General features: G+C 56.8%; 2 protein-coding genes across 11 annotated transcripts in view; one reads left to right on the top strand and one right to left on the bottom strand.

Moving 5' to 3' along the window:
- Positions 1 to 1,903: 1,903 nt before the first annotated feature.
- Positions 1,904 to 6,229, bottom strand: LOC115608769 (translation initiation factor IF-2-like). The gene is made up of 3 exons (XM_030488090.1): positions 6,188 to 6,229; positions 4,724 to 4,987; positions 1,904 to 2,593 (listed from the first exon to the last, which is right to left on the bottom strand). The coding sequence occupies exons 1-3, from the start codon at positions 6,227 to 6,229 to the stop codon at positions 2,045 to 2,047; spliced, it is 855 nt and encodes a 284-aa protein (XP_030343950.1). The 3' UTR covers positions 1,904 to 2,044.
- A 1,516-nt stretch (positions 6,230 to 7,745) lies between these two features.
- PAX2 (paired box 2) overlaps positions 7,746 to 20,767 on the top strand; it is a 100,579-nt gene continuing 87,557 nt past the window's right edge. For 4 of the 10 annotated variants that reach the window (XM_030486487.1, XM_030486499.1, XM_030486486.1 and 1 more), the window contains exon 1: positions 19,356 to 20,505. In XM_030486487.1, the coding sequence (XP_030342347.1) occupies positions 20,463 to 20,505 (43 nt within the window). In that variant the 5' untranslated portion in view covers positions 19,356 to 20,462. Of the gene's footprint in view, positions 7,801 to 8,007; positions 8,157 to 19,348; positions 20,506 to 20,767 lie in introns of those variants that run through there. The other 6 variants (XM_030486490.1, XM_030486489.1, XR_003991460.1 and 3 more) reach the window with 5 other exon arrangements.

The raw sequence follows: 20,767 nt of genomic DNA, 5'->3' as shown, positions 1-20,767 counted from the left end.
GTATGCGCGTAGTGGTGAATGTAACATACATAGTTATAGTTACGCAGGGAATCTGAGAATTGGTAATACGTCTGGCAAGGAGAGAACTCGTTAGATACATAGGTGCATAAAGGATCGTGTACAGTTACATTAAGTCCCATTAAGAGAGTGAATGTCGGTCTCAGCCGTTTCGCACACGAAATGCCAATTACAAGTTCCTGGCTGCAGAGCGGGAGGGAACCGACGAGCTGGGGGGGTCCGGTCCCCCCCCTGCTGCCCACCACCCCCCTCCCACTGGGGAGCGGGCTTAGAGACCCCGGGGTGGGGGAAAGGCATTTATTCTGGGCAATTAGAGGGCAGGTACCGCTTCAAAAATGGATTTATAAAGGGGGAAAAGAGTTGAAATTATTGTTAAAAAAAAAAGCGCATAAACGAGTCTAACAAAGTAGGGAAGCAGAAGCAGCTTGGCGTGTAAGGTATCACACTGGAACCGCTTCTACTTCAGACCTCGGGATTAATCAAAGAAATCGGTGCGGCTGATGAGGAGTTATTCAGCAGCTGAGCTCTGGAAAACTGCATCCCTGCTTTCTTTATACATTTTATTATTTTCAATTGGGTTGAAAAATTAGGAGTGTTTAGAGAAAAGAAATACACATTTCTTCTTCCAGCGGGCTGGAAAGCTTTGATTTTATTTCCCCCCCTCTCTTCCTATCTTTCCTTTCCTTTCCTTTCCATTTTCCCTTCCTCCCAAGTTTGCGGAGGGGGGCGCAGGGAAGGATGCCTTTGAGAAAGTCAGAACTGCAGCGCTTTTCCGGAGGGGACTGTCCTCCTCCGCCCCACCCCAGTACTGTGGCTGCTGCCTCCACCGACAAGCCCAGCCCTGGAGCTGCCAGACAGGGAAACGGGACAGACCTGGGCTCTCCCGGACGGTTTTCTTTTTCTGCCCTTAAACCTCTCCCTGGCAGGACTGGGGAAATGTGTATGTGTCCCCCCTTCCCACAGGCATTCCTCGGTGACAAAACTTTCTTAGGAAATTTGTGGGAAGACCCAGCTCTTGGCAATCAGCTACCAGAGTTGCCCCTTGCCATCACCCTTCCGCAACGCTCTCCACTTCCAAAACCAGCTTTCCAGGCTGCCCATCTCCCCGCTCCGTTATTTTTAAGTGCAAATCTTTAACGCTGTTGAATCAGAATCTGCGTCCCTTGGCCAGCTCGGAGGCAAAGTTGACCAACCGAGGGGACGGTGGGGAGGGAAAGTTACTGACACGAGTGGGACAAGGCAGGGGCGGCCGCGGCTCCCCGCACCCACCCGCTGGAGTGACAAGGCCGTGTCCCACTCGAGAGATAATGCCCCGGTCGCCTCTCTCCCCCGACGGGAGGCAGTGTGCGACGGTGGGGGTGAAGAAAGCAGGGGGAAGGAGGTCTCAGGCCAATTCATCAGTTATTAAAGGACTCTTCCTGGACCTACAGACCTCAGGGGCATTCCTCATTTCAACTCCAAATAGGAGAGGAAAAAAAAAAATGTAGTCAGCTATCTTTAATCATTGACTCGAGGGCACACTTCACATCATCTCTCAAATCTGCATTTTTTATGAAGTGGCCAAAACGTGTGCTGTGTGCCTAATTTTCTCTCCCATATAGGCGTTAAGAAGAGTAATGAGAAATCGGCTGGAAATTAACTTGCTTCTGCCCCTGCAGCCTTCTCCCCTCATGAGAGACTGGAACTTTTATCCCCCTCGCACACACTTTTATATCAACCGGTTCGGGGCCGGGGGCTGCCGGGGTGGCAGAGGGAGGGGGGGCACAGCGGCGTACGGAGACAGACCTGCAAACTTCCCTTTTCTCCGCAGCTCCCAGACCATAACGGAGATTCTTGTCACAAGGACAATGGTTGTGTTCCCGCGATAAGGTGAAAGGCACACGAGTTACATCTCCCCCGGCTTTTACTCTTCCAGTCAATATTGCTTTCCCAAACCTGCCCCGGCCCCCGAAACACTCTGAAAACTCAGCGAGTCCCAGAGATGGGGTGACCGGGGAAGCACCGGGTGTAGGAGGTCATTCGTTTCCTAGATTTTAATATACGGCAACGCATTATCACTGTTGTCATTATTGTTCCTCTTATCATTATTAGTGCCCGGAGTATCGGAGTTTTCCACCGAGGTTTGGAGTTTTCCACCGACGTGGAGGCGGCGTGTGAGGACAGGCTGCCTGGGAAGGGAGAGCCACTTCGCTTCCTCAGCCCTGCGCACCTTGAGGTCTCTCTTTTGTTGTTCCTGTAGCCGTTCCCCAGCCCCCGCCCGGTGAGAGCTGCGGAGCCCGGCGGCCTGCCCGCGGGGCCGGCTTCTCCCTCCCCGGCCCGGCCCGGGGACGCCGCGTCCCGGGCCAAGAACGGTTCCTTCCCCTCCCCCGACGTGCCGGGGAACTGTTGCTCTTCCCGCCGGCAGCCGCGGGACCCCCGGGGCAGGAGGGCAGGAACTGTCGCGCCCCCGGGCGCGGAGGGGCGAACCCGCTGCCCGCGGCCCGGTGGGAGGCACTTGCTGTGCGGGCGGTGTGCGGAGCCCAGGGTCGCTGCTCGCCCTGCACCGAGGGGCCCGCGGTGGAAACGGGAAGTGAACCTAAAATAGAAAAGTGCAGGGAAAATAATTCTTACAGTTCAGCACAGCACTAGGCTGAGATTTAGGAGCTCCATAAAATGCCAATGGGGATATCGCCTCGGCGCGGGCTGCCATAAATGTTTCAGCTTTTCTGTTCTAATTCTGATGCCTACCAACTCTTTGACGGCTTTTTAAAACCTTTTTCCTCTTTTCTCCTTTCTTTTCTTTTACTTGTCTTTTCATTTTCTTTCTTTTCCTTTCCTCCTCATTCTCTTCTTTCTGTCCATGAACACTAGAAAGGGGTTTTCCCCCTCATTTTCTTTTCCCCTTTTTTCATATTTTCTTTTATTTTATAAAAATTCAATCTCTATTCTGTCCATCTGTCCTCCTTTCATCTTCAAATTAAACATCCCTTTCTTTATTCGGCCCTTTTTTCTCTAATATTAGTAAAAATCAATGTATGTCTGTCTATTCATCCATCCTGATTTCCATCATCCTGCTTGGTTCCATCCTTCTTTTATTTCCCCCTTCTTTTCCACATTAGTACAGGGCGTGCTCTGTGTCTCCAGCCTCTCGGATCTTTAACGTGATTTTCCATTTTCCCTTTCCCTTCCTTCAGTTCTGGCAACGGCGACCGGGTGTCCCCCGTCTTGCGTGTCCCTATCCCTCCTCTCTCCCCACATTCCCAAGGCCTGGAGCAGCCCCTGGTCTCTGCTAACCCAGGCTGTCCTCAAGCACGGGGCACCCGCAGGCCACTCGCTGCCGGCTCCCTTCCTCGGGATAGAAACTTGTGCTGGACTGCGCAGGGAAGGAAGAAGTGATCCCACCGACGTCACCCAAACCCTGGGAGAGCGCTCTCGCTGCCCCTCGGCCCCGGCGCCGAGCCGGCCCTGCGCAGGGGCTGCAGTAGCCCGAACCCCGGGAGACCTTGCCCGGTTCTGCCAGCCGCAGCCTTCGGTCGGGGAGACGGGACGGAAGCGTATAAGCGTCGTGGGGAGCGCTCTTGAATCTGACCTTCACCACAGCTCAGCGAGGGGTTAGAACTCTCCGCCCCCCGCTGCGGCTAGGGCAGAACTCCCTGCCCGGGCCGAGGCCGGAGCTCCGTGAGCCCCGTTCCCGGCGGGGCCCGGCACCGCCGATCTGCACTGCCCCCTCTGGCGGGACGCGCGGCCCGGCCACCCCGCCGGGAGCGGGAATGGGACCGGGGTCGCCCTGCTGCGGGGACGCCGAGACCCCCGGGCCAGCGGGGGTGAGCTCACACGCAACACCCCTCCCGGCTCCCTCCGTGTCGGTGCCGGGGACCGGGCTTCCCGCAGAAGCCCGCCTTGGTGCCCCGGGCCAGCCCAGGGCCGCCCGCCCAGCCCGCTCCTTTCAACGCCACGTCCCGCCCTGGTCCCGCCGGCAGCTCCACGCTGCAGCTCTACAGGCTGCCCCCTGCCCTTCCTCCCCTTCCCCCCTGCCAGCATCTCGATACCCTGCCGGAGAGACCCGCAGGCTGGGGAGCCCCCGGGATGCCTCCCGCGGACAGCCCGTTGGGTCCCATCCCGCGGCGGCCACGGCCTATCCAGGCACTGCGCCCACCACACAGCCCTCGCAATCCCCTTCCCACCGCGCTGCTCTACCCCAGCCCAGCCCCCAGAGGGGCAGCCTCTGCCTGTGCCAGCAGCATCCCTCCAACTTCGGTGGTTCGAGGTTTTCCAGCCTCTGCAGACAGTCCCGAGTCGGCGAGGAGGCCCACTCCTTCCCCTGCCCCTCTCTACTTCCCTTGTGTCCTCCCCAGCTCCACCATCACCGTCACAGGGCACCAGGCACCCCAGCACTAAGGCAGCGGCAGGGACATCCTGAACCTCTGAGGTCACCCCGAAACCCTCGGAAGGGGCCGGATCCGCCCGGGCTCGGCTGCCGGCCGGGCGGAGCGCAGGGGCTGAGCCCCTGACTCTGCATCCGTCTTGCAGCAGGTCCCCTCCTTAATATCCTTTCTGTCCTTCAGAGAGCACCCTGCCTCGAAGAAAGGAAGAAGAGACGCCGGACGAGGGGGAAGGCATCCACTTCCTCACGATGCCCTCAAGCCAAACAGACAAGCAGCGTGCGTTTCCCCTCGCCCCTGAAAAGCCACCTTTCTCCCCGGGTCGCTGGTGTCTGCCCTATTACCTGTTGCAGCCACTTTCTGTCTCGGTCTATGGGGAAAGAGCCTGCCTCCCTCCTGCATCCCCCAGCCCCACCGGGAGCGTATTCCTTAAAACACCCGGTCCCGATTGCTTTCCCCAAACGCGGAGGCAGCGGAGCCCCGAGCCTGCGGCGGAGGGGCTGAGAGCTGCCCCGGGAGTACCGCGGCCCGGGGTGCGGCCGGGGCTCGCTGTGCTCCTCCACCTCCCCATTTCCCTGGGAACTTTCTACTCCGAAGTTAACTATTAACTGCAGGAAAGCAGGCAATTTTCTTCGGAATGTGAACTATTTCCTTTATCCAGCAGATAGATGGGGTGATTAATTAATATGGAAATTGATATTAAAATATGGGTCGTAGGCAGGAACACTTTCCCTGTAGTCACAGCCACACGGCTACAGCTGGACGGAGGAACCGGCGTCCAGGGTGAGCAATGCACCCAGCTACTGACCAGTGTTTTCCTGGTTGTCCAAGAAAGGCTTTAATTGTGAAATACTTGAGGATATAATTATAGCAGCTCACATTAATACGTCCTGAACAGTGCCGAGTGAACGGGCACACGGGGGGGCATAGGAGCACTCAACTGGGGGGAGCAGCGCCGGGGGTCCCGCCACAGGACAGAGAGGTGTTGGGATAATGCTGTGGTCACCTCGGAAGCAAAGGCGGGGCGGGGGTTCCATATACTGGTGGGGTCAGTGGATAAAGAGCAGAGAGTGCTGTATGTAAAGATGCTGCATGGCCAAACAGGTACCCGTAGCCAATTGTAAGGTACCGGTCTGCTGCAAGGGGAGAAACAAGAAATTACAGCTGGAAAGTCTGTAATTCTAGGCTCGAGTTAGGTAATACTTCAGCACGGCTCTAAGGTGGGAAGAGATGTGTGTCCGTAAATGCACCCACGAGCCTTCCCTCCTTAATCGTTCGCTCCGTTTGTTTGCGGTAGCACTTACGCTCTTTAGTTAAGGGTCGCAGACTGACACCAAAGGGAACTGTTACACTCCGGCAAGGCGGGAGAAGCCCGCTCCCCGTTTATCCCGGCCCCACCATGTGTTGCTGTTCCCCCTCGGCCAGCCCTGTTCTAATTAACCGGCCCCTCTTTTAATGAAGAGGAGGACTCCCCCGGCGGCGACCCCCGGCTCTGCTCAGCCCCCGCTGCCCCCCGGCCGGGCGGGACCCGCGGCCGGCCCCGGCCCGGTTGCCCGCAGGGGTGCCTGGCACGGTCTCCGACTCCTCCCGGCCCGGTCGGCTCAGCCTCCTGGCCAGACTTTTCACCCTTCCCCCCTGAGCCTATTCACATCTTATGTTTTTTGGCGGATCCTCCCCACTTCCCCTCTCTTTATTCGGGGGGGGGGGAGGGGGGGAGGAATTTTCCAGCCTCCTTTGCTGCTTTTCCCTCTTCCCCGGGCTTGCCCCTCTCCCCCTTCCCCTCCGTTTCCCGGCCTCTCGCCCCCCACCCCCCCGCCGGCTTTTTTTTGTCCCGGTGCCGGGACGATCATCGCGGTGTATGAAGTTCTAACTGGTTTGTGTCAGGCAGCTCTCTCTAAGCAGCCTGGCGTGACGGATTAAACATCAACTAGTTAAATAAAAATTAATATCAACTGCCTCCTAACTTCTAATGTCATGTTGTTTATAACTAATGAACTGATTAGGGGATAAACACATCAGGAAGACATTTCTGCTTCCCTGCTCTTTCGAGAGAGATTTGCAGAATTCAAAGTAAATCTCCCAGCGTCCCTCCTGGGTTTTTCCCACACGGGTTTGGGAGGGAGGAGGGGGATTCCGTGGGGTTTCTCGGGGTTAGGTCGGAGGAAGCCGGTAAGCGTGTGAGGGTCAGCGGGACTTATTCAAACATCTCCCCGTGGAAGCAGGTTTCCGAGCGGCAGGAGCAGGGCTCGGGCTGCAGCGGAGTGAGGAGCTGTTCCAGACAGATCCGGCGGCTGCTGCAGAGCGGGCTGGAGACCACTTATAAATATATTCTTATAAAAATATTCCTTGCTGTCATTATTGACTTTTGCCGTCCCATTTTAATATTTAAAATTAAACTTTTTTTTTTCTTCCCTTACTTGAAGCGACAATCGATGATTTTTAAGTGTTATGAAGGAAAGTGCTCCCTCCACCTTCTTTATTTTCGCAATGCTTCGCTTGTCTGGGGCATCCTTTTCGCCAGTCCGCGTTCTTAACATTTTCCTAAACACTTTAGAAAAAGCAGCACATGCCCAACAAACCCCTCAATAGCCTCATCTTGGAGAGGTCCCAAGCTTTTAAATACTGTTTGCCCAGCACTGCGGGCTCTGACAAGACAATAATAACAGGGGAAGCTTTTTAAAACCAATTTAGCAAATGCAGAAATGTAATTTTAATGAAGAATCGATAGCAGAATGGTTCATTTTTCTTGGGACTCCTTGTTGGAGCTGAGAGAGACTTTCAATCAATGGGGAGATGGAAAAGGGGGGTTAGAAAGAGAGAAAGAAAAATATTCGCTCAGTGATGTCTTTAGCGCTGAGAATTTTTCTTCTTTTCTTTGGAGCTTTGTTTTATATATTATTTATTTTCAGTCGCAAAGCCTTTACCAAAACGCGGCCGTAGAAGCAAGGAAGAGACGAGTGAACAGATAAATGGATGGGCAGATAGATAATCTCACAGAAGCACAAAGCCAGGCGTTCACAGGGGCAGACTTTACAGGACTGCCCCCCGCCGCCTCCAAAGTCGGAGTCCCCGGCCCTGCCACCCCACCCGGAGGTTGCCGGGCCCCGGGGGCTGCGAACCCCCCCGGGTTCCCCCCCCCGCCCCGGCCCGCTTCCTCCTCAGCAAGAGCCCACCGCCTCCCTTTTCAACTTGGAGGAAGTTCCTCCTCTGTCCCGCGTCCCCCCTCTCCGAGCACATTTTTATGGTAATAAGACAACAAATTAATCTGCTGTTGCAACAAGACTTCCCTACAGGTAGCCAGTTTGCGGGAGGGGGCAAGGGGAAGCAGATTCAAAGTCCAGACGTTGCCCCCCCCCCCCGGCAAGACCACCCCCCCCAGCCCCTTTCCTCCCCGAGTGCACAGCCCTGTACACTGGAGCAGGTGAGTCCCTCTCCACTTTTATAAGCAGCAGCGCTGCATTTGCTTTGATTGTTATTTATTTTCCCCTCCTTTTAGCCTGTCCCGGCTCAGTAGAGCGGCGTTTCTTTCTCTGTGGCTGGCTATTTTTTTTTTTTTTTTGGTGGTGGTGGTGCTCTGGTGTGTGTGTGTTGTTATCTAAACCGTTTAGTTTTGGGTGGTTGCGCCTAGATCTCGAAAGTCAGCGGGGGAAAGCAAGACACCCAAGCGGGGAGGAGAGAAGCGAAGAAAAGGCCGCGGCGGATCTACTGGTTTGCAGCCGTCCCGGGGAGACGGGCCATTAGGCAGCGGAGCCATGGCTCAGAGCTCAGGGAGAGCAGGTAAGGGGGGCGGGGGGGCGCTGAATATTCAGCAGGGAGGGATGAGACCGTCACCCCCAACTCCCTCCTTTGGCAGGAGGCAGCCTGCCTCTGCTCTCCTCCACACGCACCCTCCTCGCCTCGCCAGATTCCCCTCTCCTAACACTTGCCATCTCACCTGCTAAATGCCCCCCTTTCCTAATGGGTGCCTGCTCCAGCCCCCCTCGAAGGGCCGGGCCCCACCGTGGTTACCGTGTGAGCTTCGCAGGGACCCGCAGCGGAGCCTCCAGACGCGAGCGGGCGCCGGGCCGAGCCTCGGCCCCCCGATCCCCGCCGCCCCGGCCGCTCTGCCTCGCCGCCCCCCGCCGCCCGGCCCGGCCGTGCAAGTCCCCGCAACCCGCCCTCAGCCAGCCGGTTTCACGCTCCGGTTTTGGCGATTTGCCCCAGCCCCGGAGGTCTCTCCCGTCCGTAGAAAGTTCAGGGGATCGCCTAAACTCTTCCCCCACCGCCTCCCTCCCCACCCCGTGGAGCTTTGCTCGCTCCGGTGGCTTTTTCGCTCCCGGTCCCGGCCCGTCCCCGCCGCGGGGCTCTCTGGCAGCCCCGCGCCTGGCCGGTCTCGACGGGTCCGGGGCCGCGCCGGTGACTCTGTGCCCCCCAGCCCTGCCCCGCCGGCGGACGGGTCTCCGGGTCGCCCCCCTCTGCCCGTCGTCAATTTTATGATTTGCAAACAAAGCTTCAAACGAACCCCGCCGGAGACGACAGGTTTGGTTTTCCTCGGCGCTGCCGCTCGCGGTATAAAAGCACAATTACGCGGTTTGGCTCCCTCAAATTACGTACAGAAACGGAGATTTTAATTTAGGGATTTGGGGGGACAAAACAGACAGGGAGGTTTAAAATGCAAGCCTCGCCGAGTGTCAGCACAGAGCCGTGCTGCTGCCAAGCGCTTGCTGAAGGGGAGAGGCTTGGAAAGAAAGCCTCCGGAGGCGCTGGGCACCAGGCTTGCAGCTCCGGTTTTCCTTTGTCAGTTCTGGCGGACTAGGAGGGAGAAATGTCCCCGGTCTAGAGCTGATTGAGGTGCACAAATAGCGACAAGCAGGGGAGGCAAGTGAAAACACCCGCCCCTCAGAAAAACACCTCTTTTCTGTCGATACATTCCCCATATATAAATGCGTGTGCACCATCTCCGTAAATCTTAATATTAAATACGTTCTCTGTGTGTGTATATATGCGCATATACACACGCACACGTGCGAGCGTGTATTTTCATCATCGAATCAATTAAATCTATTATATGTGCTGTATATTATAGATAAATATGACAAAGATTCAGAAAAACATAAAGGAAAAATCTAAAGCCAACGAAAAAGGCCTCCTAAAAGAAAAGGCCACAGCGGCTTTTTTTCACTGTTCTGCACCAAAAATCTTCTAAGCCGAAACTGAAAAAAAACCATCACAAAGTTTGCAACCCCCTCTGTTCCTTTTCCCTTCTGTGTTTTCAAAGGATCTGCCGAAGTCCCTTTGCATCTGAGGTTTAAATAGGGAGATCAATAGAAAACAGTTGTAATGATCTAATTAATTATGGCAAAATTAAAAGCGAGTAGAAAATCAATCTCTGATGGTGTTGAAGATGGAATTAAATTGATAGTCCATCTGTTCACCTCCTAGACCGTATAAATATGCAACCCAAGGACGGAGCTAATGGGATCAAGCTGCCTGGGAGACTCTCTCTCAATCTCTCTCTCTTCTTTTCACTTGGTTCCTCGCGAAGTTGGGCCCTCAAGCCCCGGCCGCCCATGTCCCCCATCGCAGCGCCGTGTTTGCCCAGCGCTGCCCCGCTCGCCCAGGCACGCACAAGGCGCTTGTGCCGAGCCGCCCAAACCGCCGGCGGCAGCCGCAGATCCGAGGGTAAAACCCGTGTGGTTGGGTGGGGGGAGGGAGAGGCTGAGGAGACAGCGTTCAGTGACAGCGTGTTCCCTCTCGTGCTGGGTTTAAATCAAGCGGACAAGCTTGATGATGATGATGGTTACGGAGCAATTTGAAGATGCTCTTCCTTCCTCCAAGCGTCTTTTTCACATCGCTTGGGGTTTCAGAGGGCAGGGAGAGGCGACACCTTGAATTAGTTTTGTTTGTCGGGTTTTTCTGACTCTGGGAAGCACGAAGGGCAGAGACCCAGCGGGAGGACCCCAGTGCCGCCCTGTCCCGTCGCCGGTCCCGGGCTTCCCCGGCCAGCGCCTACCCGCCGCGCTGGTGTTCTTCTGAACATCCAGTAAGAAGGAAGGAAAACCGGTGTCATTGCTAAATTAGAGGGAGACCACGGAATCCTTGTATTTTCCCGTTAAAAACAACAAAAAATAGTAATAAAGAAACACCCTTTCCCCCCAGTTCCCACTGGTCTGCAGGTGTGGGGCTCACGCCAGCAGCAGAGAGCCAGGAGGAGCTGTCAGGCTGGAGGAGTCCCCCCACCCCCGGCCCCTTTTTAATTGTGAAAAATGAAAGCTGGGTGCTGCGGTTCCCTTGGAAAACAACCGAACGAACCCATGATGGTTAGAGCTGCGTGGGGCAGAACGGAGTGTGGGGAGGGGGGTGTTGTTTAAAGTGAAGCCTAAATATAAATCAGCTAAGACGGGGGGTCCCAGGCCCGGCTCTAACCGCGTATGCGCACCCCCACCGCCGTGCCGTGCCTCTGGCACGACCGTATCTCAGGTTGTGTCAATTTACCTCTGCCAGAGCCCGAGAGCCGACGGGGAGAGTCCCGCCGGCTTCGCCTGCCGCCCCCAGCGCCGGGGCTGGAGCCGGTCCCGGAGCCCAGCTCAGGGCCGGAGGAGGAGGAAAGGGGGGGGCCGGGCCGGGCGCTGCCAACGGGGACTTCCCTGCCAAAGTTTGCCTTCCCCTCACACTTCCCCATCCGGCCAGAAAGAGTGCCCGGGGGGGGGGGGGGCAGCCTGCAGCACCAATCGGATTTATTAATTGATGTATTGAAAAGGATTGATTGACATCTCCTAATGGAAATTACAGCCCCGCTTTCCTGCTGCACGCTGCCCTCCCGGCTATCCTTTCATAAAGAAACCCTTGAGGCGAAAGGTAGATTTTAATTTAAAGTGCCCCCGTCCTCAATTTCACAGATTAGATACATTTTAAACACAGACACACATATTGCAAATTAGAAGCTAATTTAATTATAAATCAAAACTGGGCATAAATCTGCACTCACCACAAAGGATCCATTTAGCAGAATGCAACCACCTCCCCTAACCCTGGAAAACTGCCTTGCAGAAATAACACTGTACATACACATTGCCAAAGTTATGGATTGTGCACAGTTCAAAGAGATCCACGGGAGATATTTTTTCCCCACGCTGGGGGAGGGGTATAGCCCCGCGTGTCAGAAATTAGCCGATCAGATGGTGACAATTCCTCTTTCTCCTAGAGAAAGGCATTCTCCGATAAATAAAAGTTTGCATAGATGTAGAAGGTTGTAATTCTGAACTTACAGGCTGGGAGGGAGTCGGAAGCGGCAGATTTTTGAAGTCCAGCAGGTCAGGATCAACAAACACGCTCCCACACACGCACGCACACGCACGCACACACGCACCCACAGAGCCGGGGGTCGTATTGATTGGTGACGTTGGGTTTGCGAACCTCAGAGAGGAGAGAACAGGGAAGGGACCAGGGTGCGAGAGAGAAGAAGGCGAGACAGGCAGCCAGGAAAAGCGCTCCGCGGCTCGGAAGAGCTCCCTCCCTCCTTCCATCCCTCCCTCCATCCCTCTATCCCGGCTCCGCTAGTCCCTCCTCTGCTGCCTGCCGCTGTCCCTCGCAGTTGCTCCCCGGTTCCGCTCCTCTCCGAAGCCCGCCCGGCTGAGGCAGCCAGGGCAACCGGGGGGGAAATGCGGTGTCGGCTCACAGTGCAATCCCTCCCCGCCCACTCCACCTTAGAGGTCCTCTTTTTAAGTTAAAATTCTCCCTTTCCGTCCGTCCTTTAATCTCTCCTTCTCTTCCTCCACTACGCTTAAGAGACCCCCCCTTCTTTCAGACCCTCCGTTTCCCTGCACGGTCCGTCCCCCTGCCTCTCCCCCTGTATCTTCCTCCTCAGATGCACTAAACTCCGAGGCCATTAACAGCTGATGTTAAAGAGGAATGACTCTTCCTGCCATTCTTTCTAATTAGGCGCCGAACTTGGGCTTTCGCGGCTCTCAGCCAGGGAAGGGAAGGAACGAGCCCCCCCTGTGCGAAGGGGACATGCGGAGAGAGAACTGAAACCGCCGGTTTCCCAGCTTTCCCAGAAAGAGGGGAGAAGGGAGAAAGTTTCCCCACCAACTTAGGACCAGTTCCTCCTGAAGCCCCGCAGACACCCCCCCCCACCCCGCTCGCCTCAAGCAGTGCCTCGTAAGCGGCCCCCCCCCCGCCCGGCCGGGCAAGCCCCAGCCCTCACCTGCGGCTCTCGCTCCGGGCGGAGGGGCCGCGCCAGGTCCTTTGTTGGTGCGTTTCCAGCCTTTGTTTAGCGGTGGAAACGAGCCTGCCTTCCCGGGAGCGCATCTCCCCGGCCCAGAGAGCCGGCCGTGGCGGGGGGAAGCGTGGCAGAGGCAGGGCTCGCACCGGGGCTCGGGGAGCGCTGCCAGAAATGCGGCCGGGGCAACTTGCTCTGGGGAGGTGGATTCGTGTGTGTATGGAAATTGTCCGGGCTCAGTTTGGCTGGGAAGGAAGATAAGAGGGGAAGGGGAGAGGGAAAGGAAAAAAGTCGGAGAGAGGAAAGGAAAGGAAAGGAAAGGAAAGGAAAGGAAAGGAAAGGAAAGGAAAGGAAAGGAAAGGAAAGGAAAGGAAAGGAAAGGAAAGGAAAGGAAAGGAAAGGAAAGGAAAGGAAAGGAAAGGAAAGGAAGGAGAAGGAAGGAAGGAAGGAAGGAAGGAAGGAAGGAAGGAAGGAAGGAGAAGGAAGGAAGGAGAAGGAAGGAAGGAGAAGGAAGGAAAAGGAAGGAAGGAAAAGAAAGGAAGGAGAAGGAAGGAAGGAAAAGGAAGGAAGGAAGGAAGGAAGGAAGGAAGGAAGGAAGGAAGGAAGGAAAAGGAAGGAAGGAAGGAAGGAAGGAAAAGGAAGGAAGAAAGGAAGGCAGGAAGGAAGGAAGGAAGGGAAAGGAAGGAAGGAAGGAAGGAAAAGGAAGGAAGGAAGGAAGGAAGGAAGGAAGGAAGGAAGGAAGGAAGGAAGGAAGGAAGGAAGGAAGGAAGGAAGGAAGGAAGGAAGGAAGGAAGGAAGGAAGGAAGGAAGGAAGGAAGGAAGGAAGGAAGGAGGGAAGGAAGGAAGGAAGGAAAAGGAAGGAAGAAAGGAAGGCAGGAAGGAAGGAAGGAAGGGAAAGGAAGGAAGGAAGGAAGGAAAAGGAAGGAAGGAAGGAAAAGGAAGGAAGGAAGAAAAAGGAAGGAGGGAAGGCAGAGGGGAGGGAGGAGAAGAAAGGAGAGAAGGCAAGAGAAAAAGAGCGAAAGAAGGAAAGAATAAGCGAGACTCGAGGCATATCTATCACTTTCTAATGCTTGTGAGAAGTCTGTCCCAACTTCCCCCGCCGGCCGTGCAAAGGGAGTGGAGCGCAGCGGCCGCCTCTCTCCCCGCAGGTCCCTTTGTGCGATCGGTTTTGAAGATGCGAATCCCAGGCAGTCATTACCACACTTTGCCCCTCTGACTGCTGGAATTACCCTTTCCAGGGACTTTAATGGGCAAGCCATAGGGTTTTTCGCTGATCCGCAGCAGTTTTCGCTCCCTCCCCGTTTTTATGGGTGTATTATAGTTAGGGGTTATATAAATGTTTTTGCTTGTGATAACTGTAAATCCTAACATTTGCGAATCGCCCGGAGGCAAACTAACCTTGGACGGGCAGAGAGAGGGAGGGAGGGAGTGAGGGTCTCCCACTACTGCTGATTAAAAGGAGACTTTAATAAGCGTCTAATTCACTCATCGGGAGTTTTATGGAGAAATTAGAGTAGGACAAAAAAAAGACATCTCCAGTGTAGGGGGAGGAGGCAGCGGGGCGGGGGGGGGGGCTCTACCCCAGCGGCAGCCCAGGGCAAAAGGCAGAGGCAGCTGGGCCTCGCCAGTGCCACAGCCTAACGGCACGGGAGGGGCATGAAGGTTCACATCTGGGCCAGCTCCTCTGGGCCCAAGGAGCAGCAGCACGCCCCCCCCCGACCTCACCACTCCCCATCCTCGGCTCCACCGCTCCGGGGCAAAGCAGTGAGCAGGCAGAGGCGCGGAGGGGCCCGGCGACCGGGGACAGACAAAAGGACAGAGACGTGGCAGGGGTTTTGCGGCGAGCGGGCGATGCCACCTCGCTGGGAGCCAGGTCCGGGTCTCCGCTTGCAGTGAGGGCTCCCCCGGCCCGGGGTCAGGGGCTGGACTGAGGCCTTGCCTGGCACCGGCAGCCCCGTGCCCGCTGCCCCTCGGCCTGCTCGGGGAGGAGGGAGCTCGGACGGCCTGCGCCAGGCTGTGCCCGTCCCCATGTGTCTGTGGCCCGGGAGGCCTGGAGGCTCGGCCCAGCCCCGGCCGGCCCGGTGCGCTAAGAGGCGGCTTTGTTGCAGAAGTGTCTCTTCACATTGTTGGCTTTTCCCCGCTCTTTCTTTCTTCCTTTTTTTTTTCCTCCTCCCCCCCTTTTTTTTTTCATCCTTCCCCTCAATGAGGCTGCAAAAGGTCCCCGGCTTGTCTCGTTTTTGTGGCAAACGCTCTCTTGTATAAAGAGGAGAGGTTAAAGTGTCGGTGACTGAATAAAGAGCAGCACACGTGGGCTATTACCATTCAGGGCAAACAAATGCAGAGAAGGGAAAAGCCAGCAGCAGGCAGGGCAGGGGGAGCGCGGTCCCCCCGGCGCACACGGCCCCCGCCCCGCTGGCAGGGCCCGTTCGCCGGCCTCCTCACGGCCCCGGCGTCCCCCAGACATGCAACCCACCCATGGCTCACAAAAGAGCGAGAGAAAGAGAGAGGGGGAGACATGAGGGGGTCTTAGATGGGAAAAAAAGAAAGTAGCTTTAGGGGGAATGTGCTGTGGAGTGTGAAATTGCAGCCCGTGGTGCTCCATATTGTACCAGAAGCTCTCCAAAAACTCATCCTCCAACGTGACCAGAGGTGCTTAGAAGGGGAGAGAGAGAGGGAGAGGCGGAGAGGGGCTCGGAGACATAGGGGGAGGGGAAAGATGGGGGTCTTTTATTCTTTTCGCGCTCTCTTTCCTATTAATTGTTCGTTTAAAACCTAACTTTGTGTTTATTTGTTAAACTCGGCCACCAAGAGCAATCCCGGGTCTCCTGGGCAGAGCGGCTGGGGGAGCAGCGAGCGACGGCGGGGCCCTGCCTGCTTCCCGTCGCCCTGCCCGGCCCAGGCAGCTTTGACCCCGCTGCCTCATCTCCACGCTGCTGCCTCCTCACCTCGGCCCTGCCGCACAGCCCTCTGCCCCCTGGGAAGATCAGACCCCGGAATCCCTCCAGCCAAGGAGTGATCCTGGTCTGGACACCCCTTTCCCTGGATTCTCCCTAGGTAGAGGCAATGGGATGTCTCCTCAGGCCAGAAATCGCCCTGTCCTCAGACAAAGCACCCCAAAAGTCGCCCAGGAAGGTTTTATCAGGGCGCGCCCTTGCTCATAGACCCCTCTCACACTCACACACACTTCGACTAAAACGCTCACATCCCTGGGCTGGCTTTTGGGGAGTTTTGTTTGTTTCTTTCTTTATCTTTTCATAACCAGGGATTTCGCCCCCGACTTTCCCAGGCGAGGTTAAATTAGTTGTCGCAGGACAACAAAATACATATAGAAGGTCAGCGCAGATTTATCCTGTAAATATGGTACTGGGGATGTTAAGAGCAGAGCTAAACCCCCTCCAAACTACCAACATTTTAGGCTGTGAGCGCTTGTCCGCTTGGCAAGGGGAAGAAGAGCGGCGGTGTGCGGAGCCGAGGAGGTAGCGGCACCTCGATGTGTTGTTATACAAACACAAAACACAAACATAACCACAAAACTTCTGGCCCCGCAGCACGCCGCAGGTCGCGTTTAACTAGTTCCCAGCGCCATCAGCGACTGACAATCCATAGAAAACTGGGAGCCAACGTGGGTGCAAATCCCGGCTCTGTAGTCAAGGACGATCGCAGACAGCACCGTTCCGCTCCCGGGGCTCCCTCCCCGGCGGGCAGCCGAGGCGAGGAGGCGGCTGCCGCCAGCACCGGTTGTTTGACCCGCGTTCCGGGGACAGGGCGAGCCCGGCGAGGTGCGGGAGAACCAAAACCACTTCGAGGCCCTCGCGGTTATGTGTATTGGGGCCGGGGGTGGGAAATGGGATCAGTGGAGAAGATTTCGGCTTGATCAGCTGGAGAAAGCCGGCTAATGAAGCAGATCGAGAGATGGCTATCGCCACAACTCCCCCAAAAGTTTATTTTTCTTGAAATTTCCGCAGAGAGGCGGCCGCCTCTTTTGAAGTGTAAATGTTTCCAGCTTGGGGAGGGGAGGCTGGGTTAGCGAAGAAGGGGGAGATCCTCAGATCCTCTTTAAGAAAGACTATAAGAAATAAAAGGGGGGAGGGAAAGAAAGAAAAGAGGAAAAGGAAAGGAAAACGAAAAAGCGAGAAGAAAAAAGAAAGGAAAAGAAAGAAAAGAGAAAAGAAAAAAGAAAAGAAAAGAAAAGAAAAGAAAAGAAAAGAAAAGAAAAGAAAAGAAAAGAAAAGAAAAGGAGAAGAGAAAAAAGAAAAGAAAACAGAAAGGATCATTTAAAGTGGGACAGGGAAAAAAGCACTCAGAGCTGGTGAAGTGGGGCTGTTTGGGGAGCTCCGTGAGGAGCCGTGGCAGCAGGAAGAGGTCTCGGGCCGTGGTCTTGGCCTCGCCCGGTCCTGCCGGGCACCGGGCACACAGACCGGCCCGGGGCCGCGGGGCAAGGCCTGTGTTTCTAATCGGGGCAGACACAAATTGTTCTGTGGATTTAAATGTTGACAAAGCAATTCTTCCAGGAAGTCTGGTGTGGGAAGGGGCACCAGGTGATACTGTGGCATGTGTGGTGGGGGAAGGGGATGGCGAGCGGGGAGCTCTTTCCTTCTTTTTCCTTCTTTTTCGTTCTTTTTCCTTCTTTTTCCTTCTTTTTCCTTCTTTTTCCTTCTTTTTCCTTCTTTATCCTTCTCTCTTTTTCATCTATTTCCTTTCCTTTTCTTTCTTTTCCTTTTCCTTTCCTTTTCCTTTTTCTTTTCCTTTCCTTTTCCTTTTCCTTTCCTTCTTTCCTTTCCCTTTCCTCCTCCCTTTCTTTCCCAAGAAAAAGGTCTTGTTCTGCCAGGCTCGGGGCTTTCCCGTTTTCACGGGTGCCCTCCGTGCCGTGGGACTCCAGCTTCGCCTCGCAGAGTGCTCCCGTTGTATATTTCTCGAGTCTGTCATTCCCGTCTTCGTCCTCACTGAGATGGGGAAACAGCAACAGGGAGCGAAGAAACTACAGCAGCACACATTCTGGGGAGGAGATTTAGGGTCCGCCGGCTCCCTCCACCCTGCTGTTATCTCCTCGCCGTACAATCAACAGTTATAAAGGCCCAGAGCACCTCTGCGAAAGACAAAATGAACTCCCCGACTATTACTGAGGGCCCAGACCAGGTAGGCGGTGAGGAAGTTCCCTGGAAGTAGGGGCGGTTGGGAAAGGCGCTGGGAGATACATTTTAGACGGGGCGCTGCTGGGGCTGTCTCCCTCTCCGCCTGGGCTTTGCCGTCGCCGTTCGCCTCAGCCCGACCCGAAGGGCACAGGGAGATCGGGGCTGCCTGTGGTGGTGGCGGGGAACCGCCCTGCGGAGGGCAGTTGCGAAGGGCGGTTTCCGGGCACGGGCGGTAACGTAGCGGCGGCCGTGACCGCGACCAAGGGAGCGGTGCCGCTGCGGGACCCGGCGGCCTCGGGGCCCGGCTGGCAGGTGCGTGCGCGGGGCTGGGGCTCACGTGGGCCCCGCCGCCGCCGCCGCGCGCCCGCCGCCGCCAAGCCGACCGGAGGGCGCCATCTAGGGGCCGCGGCGGGGCGCGCCGCCACCGCCCCGCACCTGCGCCCGGCCGCCCCTCCGCCCCTGCGCGGGGCCTGCAGCGGGCTGGCGGGGAATGGGGTGGGGGGAACGGCTGATCAGGGAGCGGGCGGGCGGGCTGGGTGCGGACACTGGTGGCCGAGCTGCGGGCGGCAGGGCAGGGCCGCGGCGGTGAGGGGGCACCCGGCTCGGCGGCGGGGCTGCCCGCGGCCGCTTGCAAACTTGGCGTCCGGCGGGAGTTCCGCGGAAGGCGGGGAGAGGAGAAGCGAGGAGAGGCGAGGCTGCTTCTTAAGCCGGGCGGCAGCGAACACGGCTCCTGGCAGCGGCGGAGAGCCCCTACTCCCGTGGAAAAGACACCCTGCATGGGTAGCTGTCAGGGGCTGCGCTTGCGTTTCGGCTGTGCCCGGGGAGCTCAGCGCGGCCCCTCCTGCCATGTAACCCTCGGCGGCGTCAAAACCAAAAAGGATTCTTTTTTGTTCTTCCAAATCATCCTTTTTGCACACAAGAGAAAGAGAGAGGAGAGAGGGGGGAGAGATAGATAAAACATCAGCTGAAGTGCCAGAATGATTTATGAGACAGTGGAAAATATTTCATAAAGATGTCTTGGAGATTCTTCACTTAAACCGGTTAGAAAACAAAGGGGCTGGTGACAGATAGGCAGAGGGATGGGGAAAGAGGAAGGAGGAAAAAAGGAGAAGAGGACAGTACATTCCAGGTGATGGTAAACTCTCAGTCCAAAAACCAAATCTGAGCTCAGCACAATTTCTACCCCGTCCCTTTACTCCCGGTTGTCGCTGTCCGAAGGCGCTGCTCTCACGCTCTCTGTTACTCTGCCACATCTGTTTTAGCTGTACAGTTACTTGTGAAATAATTTTAAAATCCCAATCTAGCATTAAAAGAATAAAAAAAAAAAAAAAAAAAAGGAAGAAAACCCCAAAAGGCCGCAGAGATGTGGAAAGCGGGGGTTGATTTGCTGTTATTTTCCCAAATGCGTGTAAAGGAAACTTTGCCATGACTGAAGTGGGCCCAAGCTACCGCGTCACAGAGGGGCGAAAAGCTCACTCGTTCTCTCTTTCGTTCTTTCTCCCTCTCTCTTCCTCCTGGTCTCTCCAGCGTCCATTTATTTTCCTTTTTCTTATATGTCTTTCTCTCTCGAGCTCTCCCTCCTCTCCCTCTCCCCGTTTCCCCTCTCCCCGCTCATTCCCTTTCTCTCCCGTCCGGCTTCCACCCCAGCCGCACACCACGAAGCGCTGGCGTGTATCGCCCACCGCTCTCGTTTCACCCCGAGTAAAGTCTCCGGTAGAAAAGAGCGGGGCGTGAGAAGGGATATGAAACTGCCGAGCCGCGTGTGCGTGCGTGTGCGGGTGTTGAACACGGGAGTTAAAGGTCCAGAGCCGCAAGGGACAACAAAGCGGGGCTCGAGTCCCCTCCCGCGCGCCGGGCAGACACGCGTGGCCCGGGGCGCTCGGGGTGCAGTACTGGGGCTCCCCCGCCGCCAGGTCCCGAAGGCGACGCCCCCCCGCGCCGAGCGCCGCCGGCCCGGCCCTCCTCTCCCCTCTCTTCTCTTTTCCCCTCTCCTCTCTCCTCTCCCCTCTCCTCTCCTCTCCTCTCCTGGCCGCGCTCGGCTCGGCGCGCTGGCGAATCAGAGAGTGTCGGAATCTATTGCCTTTGTCTGACAAGTCATCCATCTCCGGGGAGGCGGGCGGGGGGCTGAGGGCGCTGCGGCTTTTAGAGAGACACACACCGGGAGCGGAGGCTCCAGTCTCCGGCCCCGGCTCCTCGCAAGCACTTTCCACCTCGGGCGAAAGTCCGCCGGGCGCCGGATCCTCCGCCCGGCCGAGAGGAGGGGGCGCGCCCGCCGCTCGCAGCTTTCCCGGGGATTGCTACTCCGCTTTGAACTTAAATGAACTAGCCCCGGACCCGGGAGGAGGAGGAGGGAGAGCCGCGTCCTCCTGCGCCTTCTGCCGCCTGGCCGCCCGCCGGCCGGCCCTTGCCCCGGCACCCCCTCCCCGCCGCCGGGGATGCTCCGGGCCCTCCCAGCCATGACACACACCTGCTCCCCGGCGCCGCCAGCCCCCCGCTCCCACGGACTCTGCTGACTCCGCTGCCCCGGCCCCAAAGCCCCCCGGAAAGTACTTCGCTCCCCGCTCCGCCGGGCAGGGGGGCCAGCGCTCCCCGCCGCTCCCCTCCTCTCCTCTCCTTGTGTGTTTTTCTTTTTTGTTTTGTTTTGGTTTGGTTTGTTTTTTTGTTATTTTTTTTCTCCCCTAAGTCTTGAAGTTGAGTTTTAGAGGCGACACGGCGGCTTCAGCCGATTTCTTCCCCTTCCTTTGCCTCCCCATGGATATGCACTGCAAGGCAGACCCCTTCTCAGCAATGCACCGTGAGTACTGGAGCCCGGCTCCTTCCGCTGCTCTCCCTCTTTCTCATCCCTCCATTCCTCCTTCCCCAAGCATTCTTCCTCACCTGATCCTCCTCCAGGTCCATTCCTTCACCGCCAGCCTCCTCTCCCCTGGCCGAACCCAGGCTTAGAGAGAAGGCAGGACGGGCCCCGCCGGCGGAGCGATGCTGCCGGCCGGCTCGGGCCGGGAGCGGCGCGCCGTGCCGCGCCGTGCCGGGGCAGGGGCCGGGGCCGGGACCCCCAG

The sequence above is a fragment of the Strigops habroptila genome, chromosome 5 (genome assembly GCF_004027225.2).
Source record: "Strigops habroptila isolate Jane chromosome 5, bStrHab1.2.pri, whole genome shotgun sequence".
In the NCBI taxonomy this organism is placed as follows: domain Eukaryota; kingdom Metazoa; phylum Chordata; class Aves; order Psittaciformes; family Psittacidae; genus Strigops; species Strigops habroptila.
The sequence above is the reverse complement of the archived record's forward strand: the minus strand, read 5'-3'. Positions and strand labels throughout refer to the sequence as shown.

What these genes read in the sequence shown, in the direction of transcription:
- LOC115608769 (XM_030488090.1), bottom strand. Translation starts at nt 6,229, where the DNA reads ATGATCGTCCCGGCACCGGGACAAAAAAAAGCCGGCGGGGGG. An exon ending in AAAAAAAAGCCGGCGGGGGG is followed by an intron (nt 4,988 to 6,187) that starts GTGGGGGGCGAG and finishes GCTTTCCTGCAG; the next exon opens with TTAATAGTTAACTTCGGAGT. An exon ending in ACAGAAAGTGGCTGCAACAG is followed by an intron (nt 2,594 to 4,723) that starts GTAATAGGGCAG and finishes TTTCTATTTTAG; the next exon opens with GTTCACTTCCCGTTTCCACC.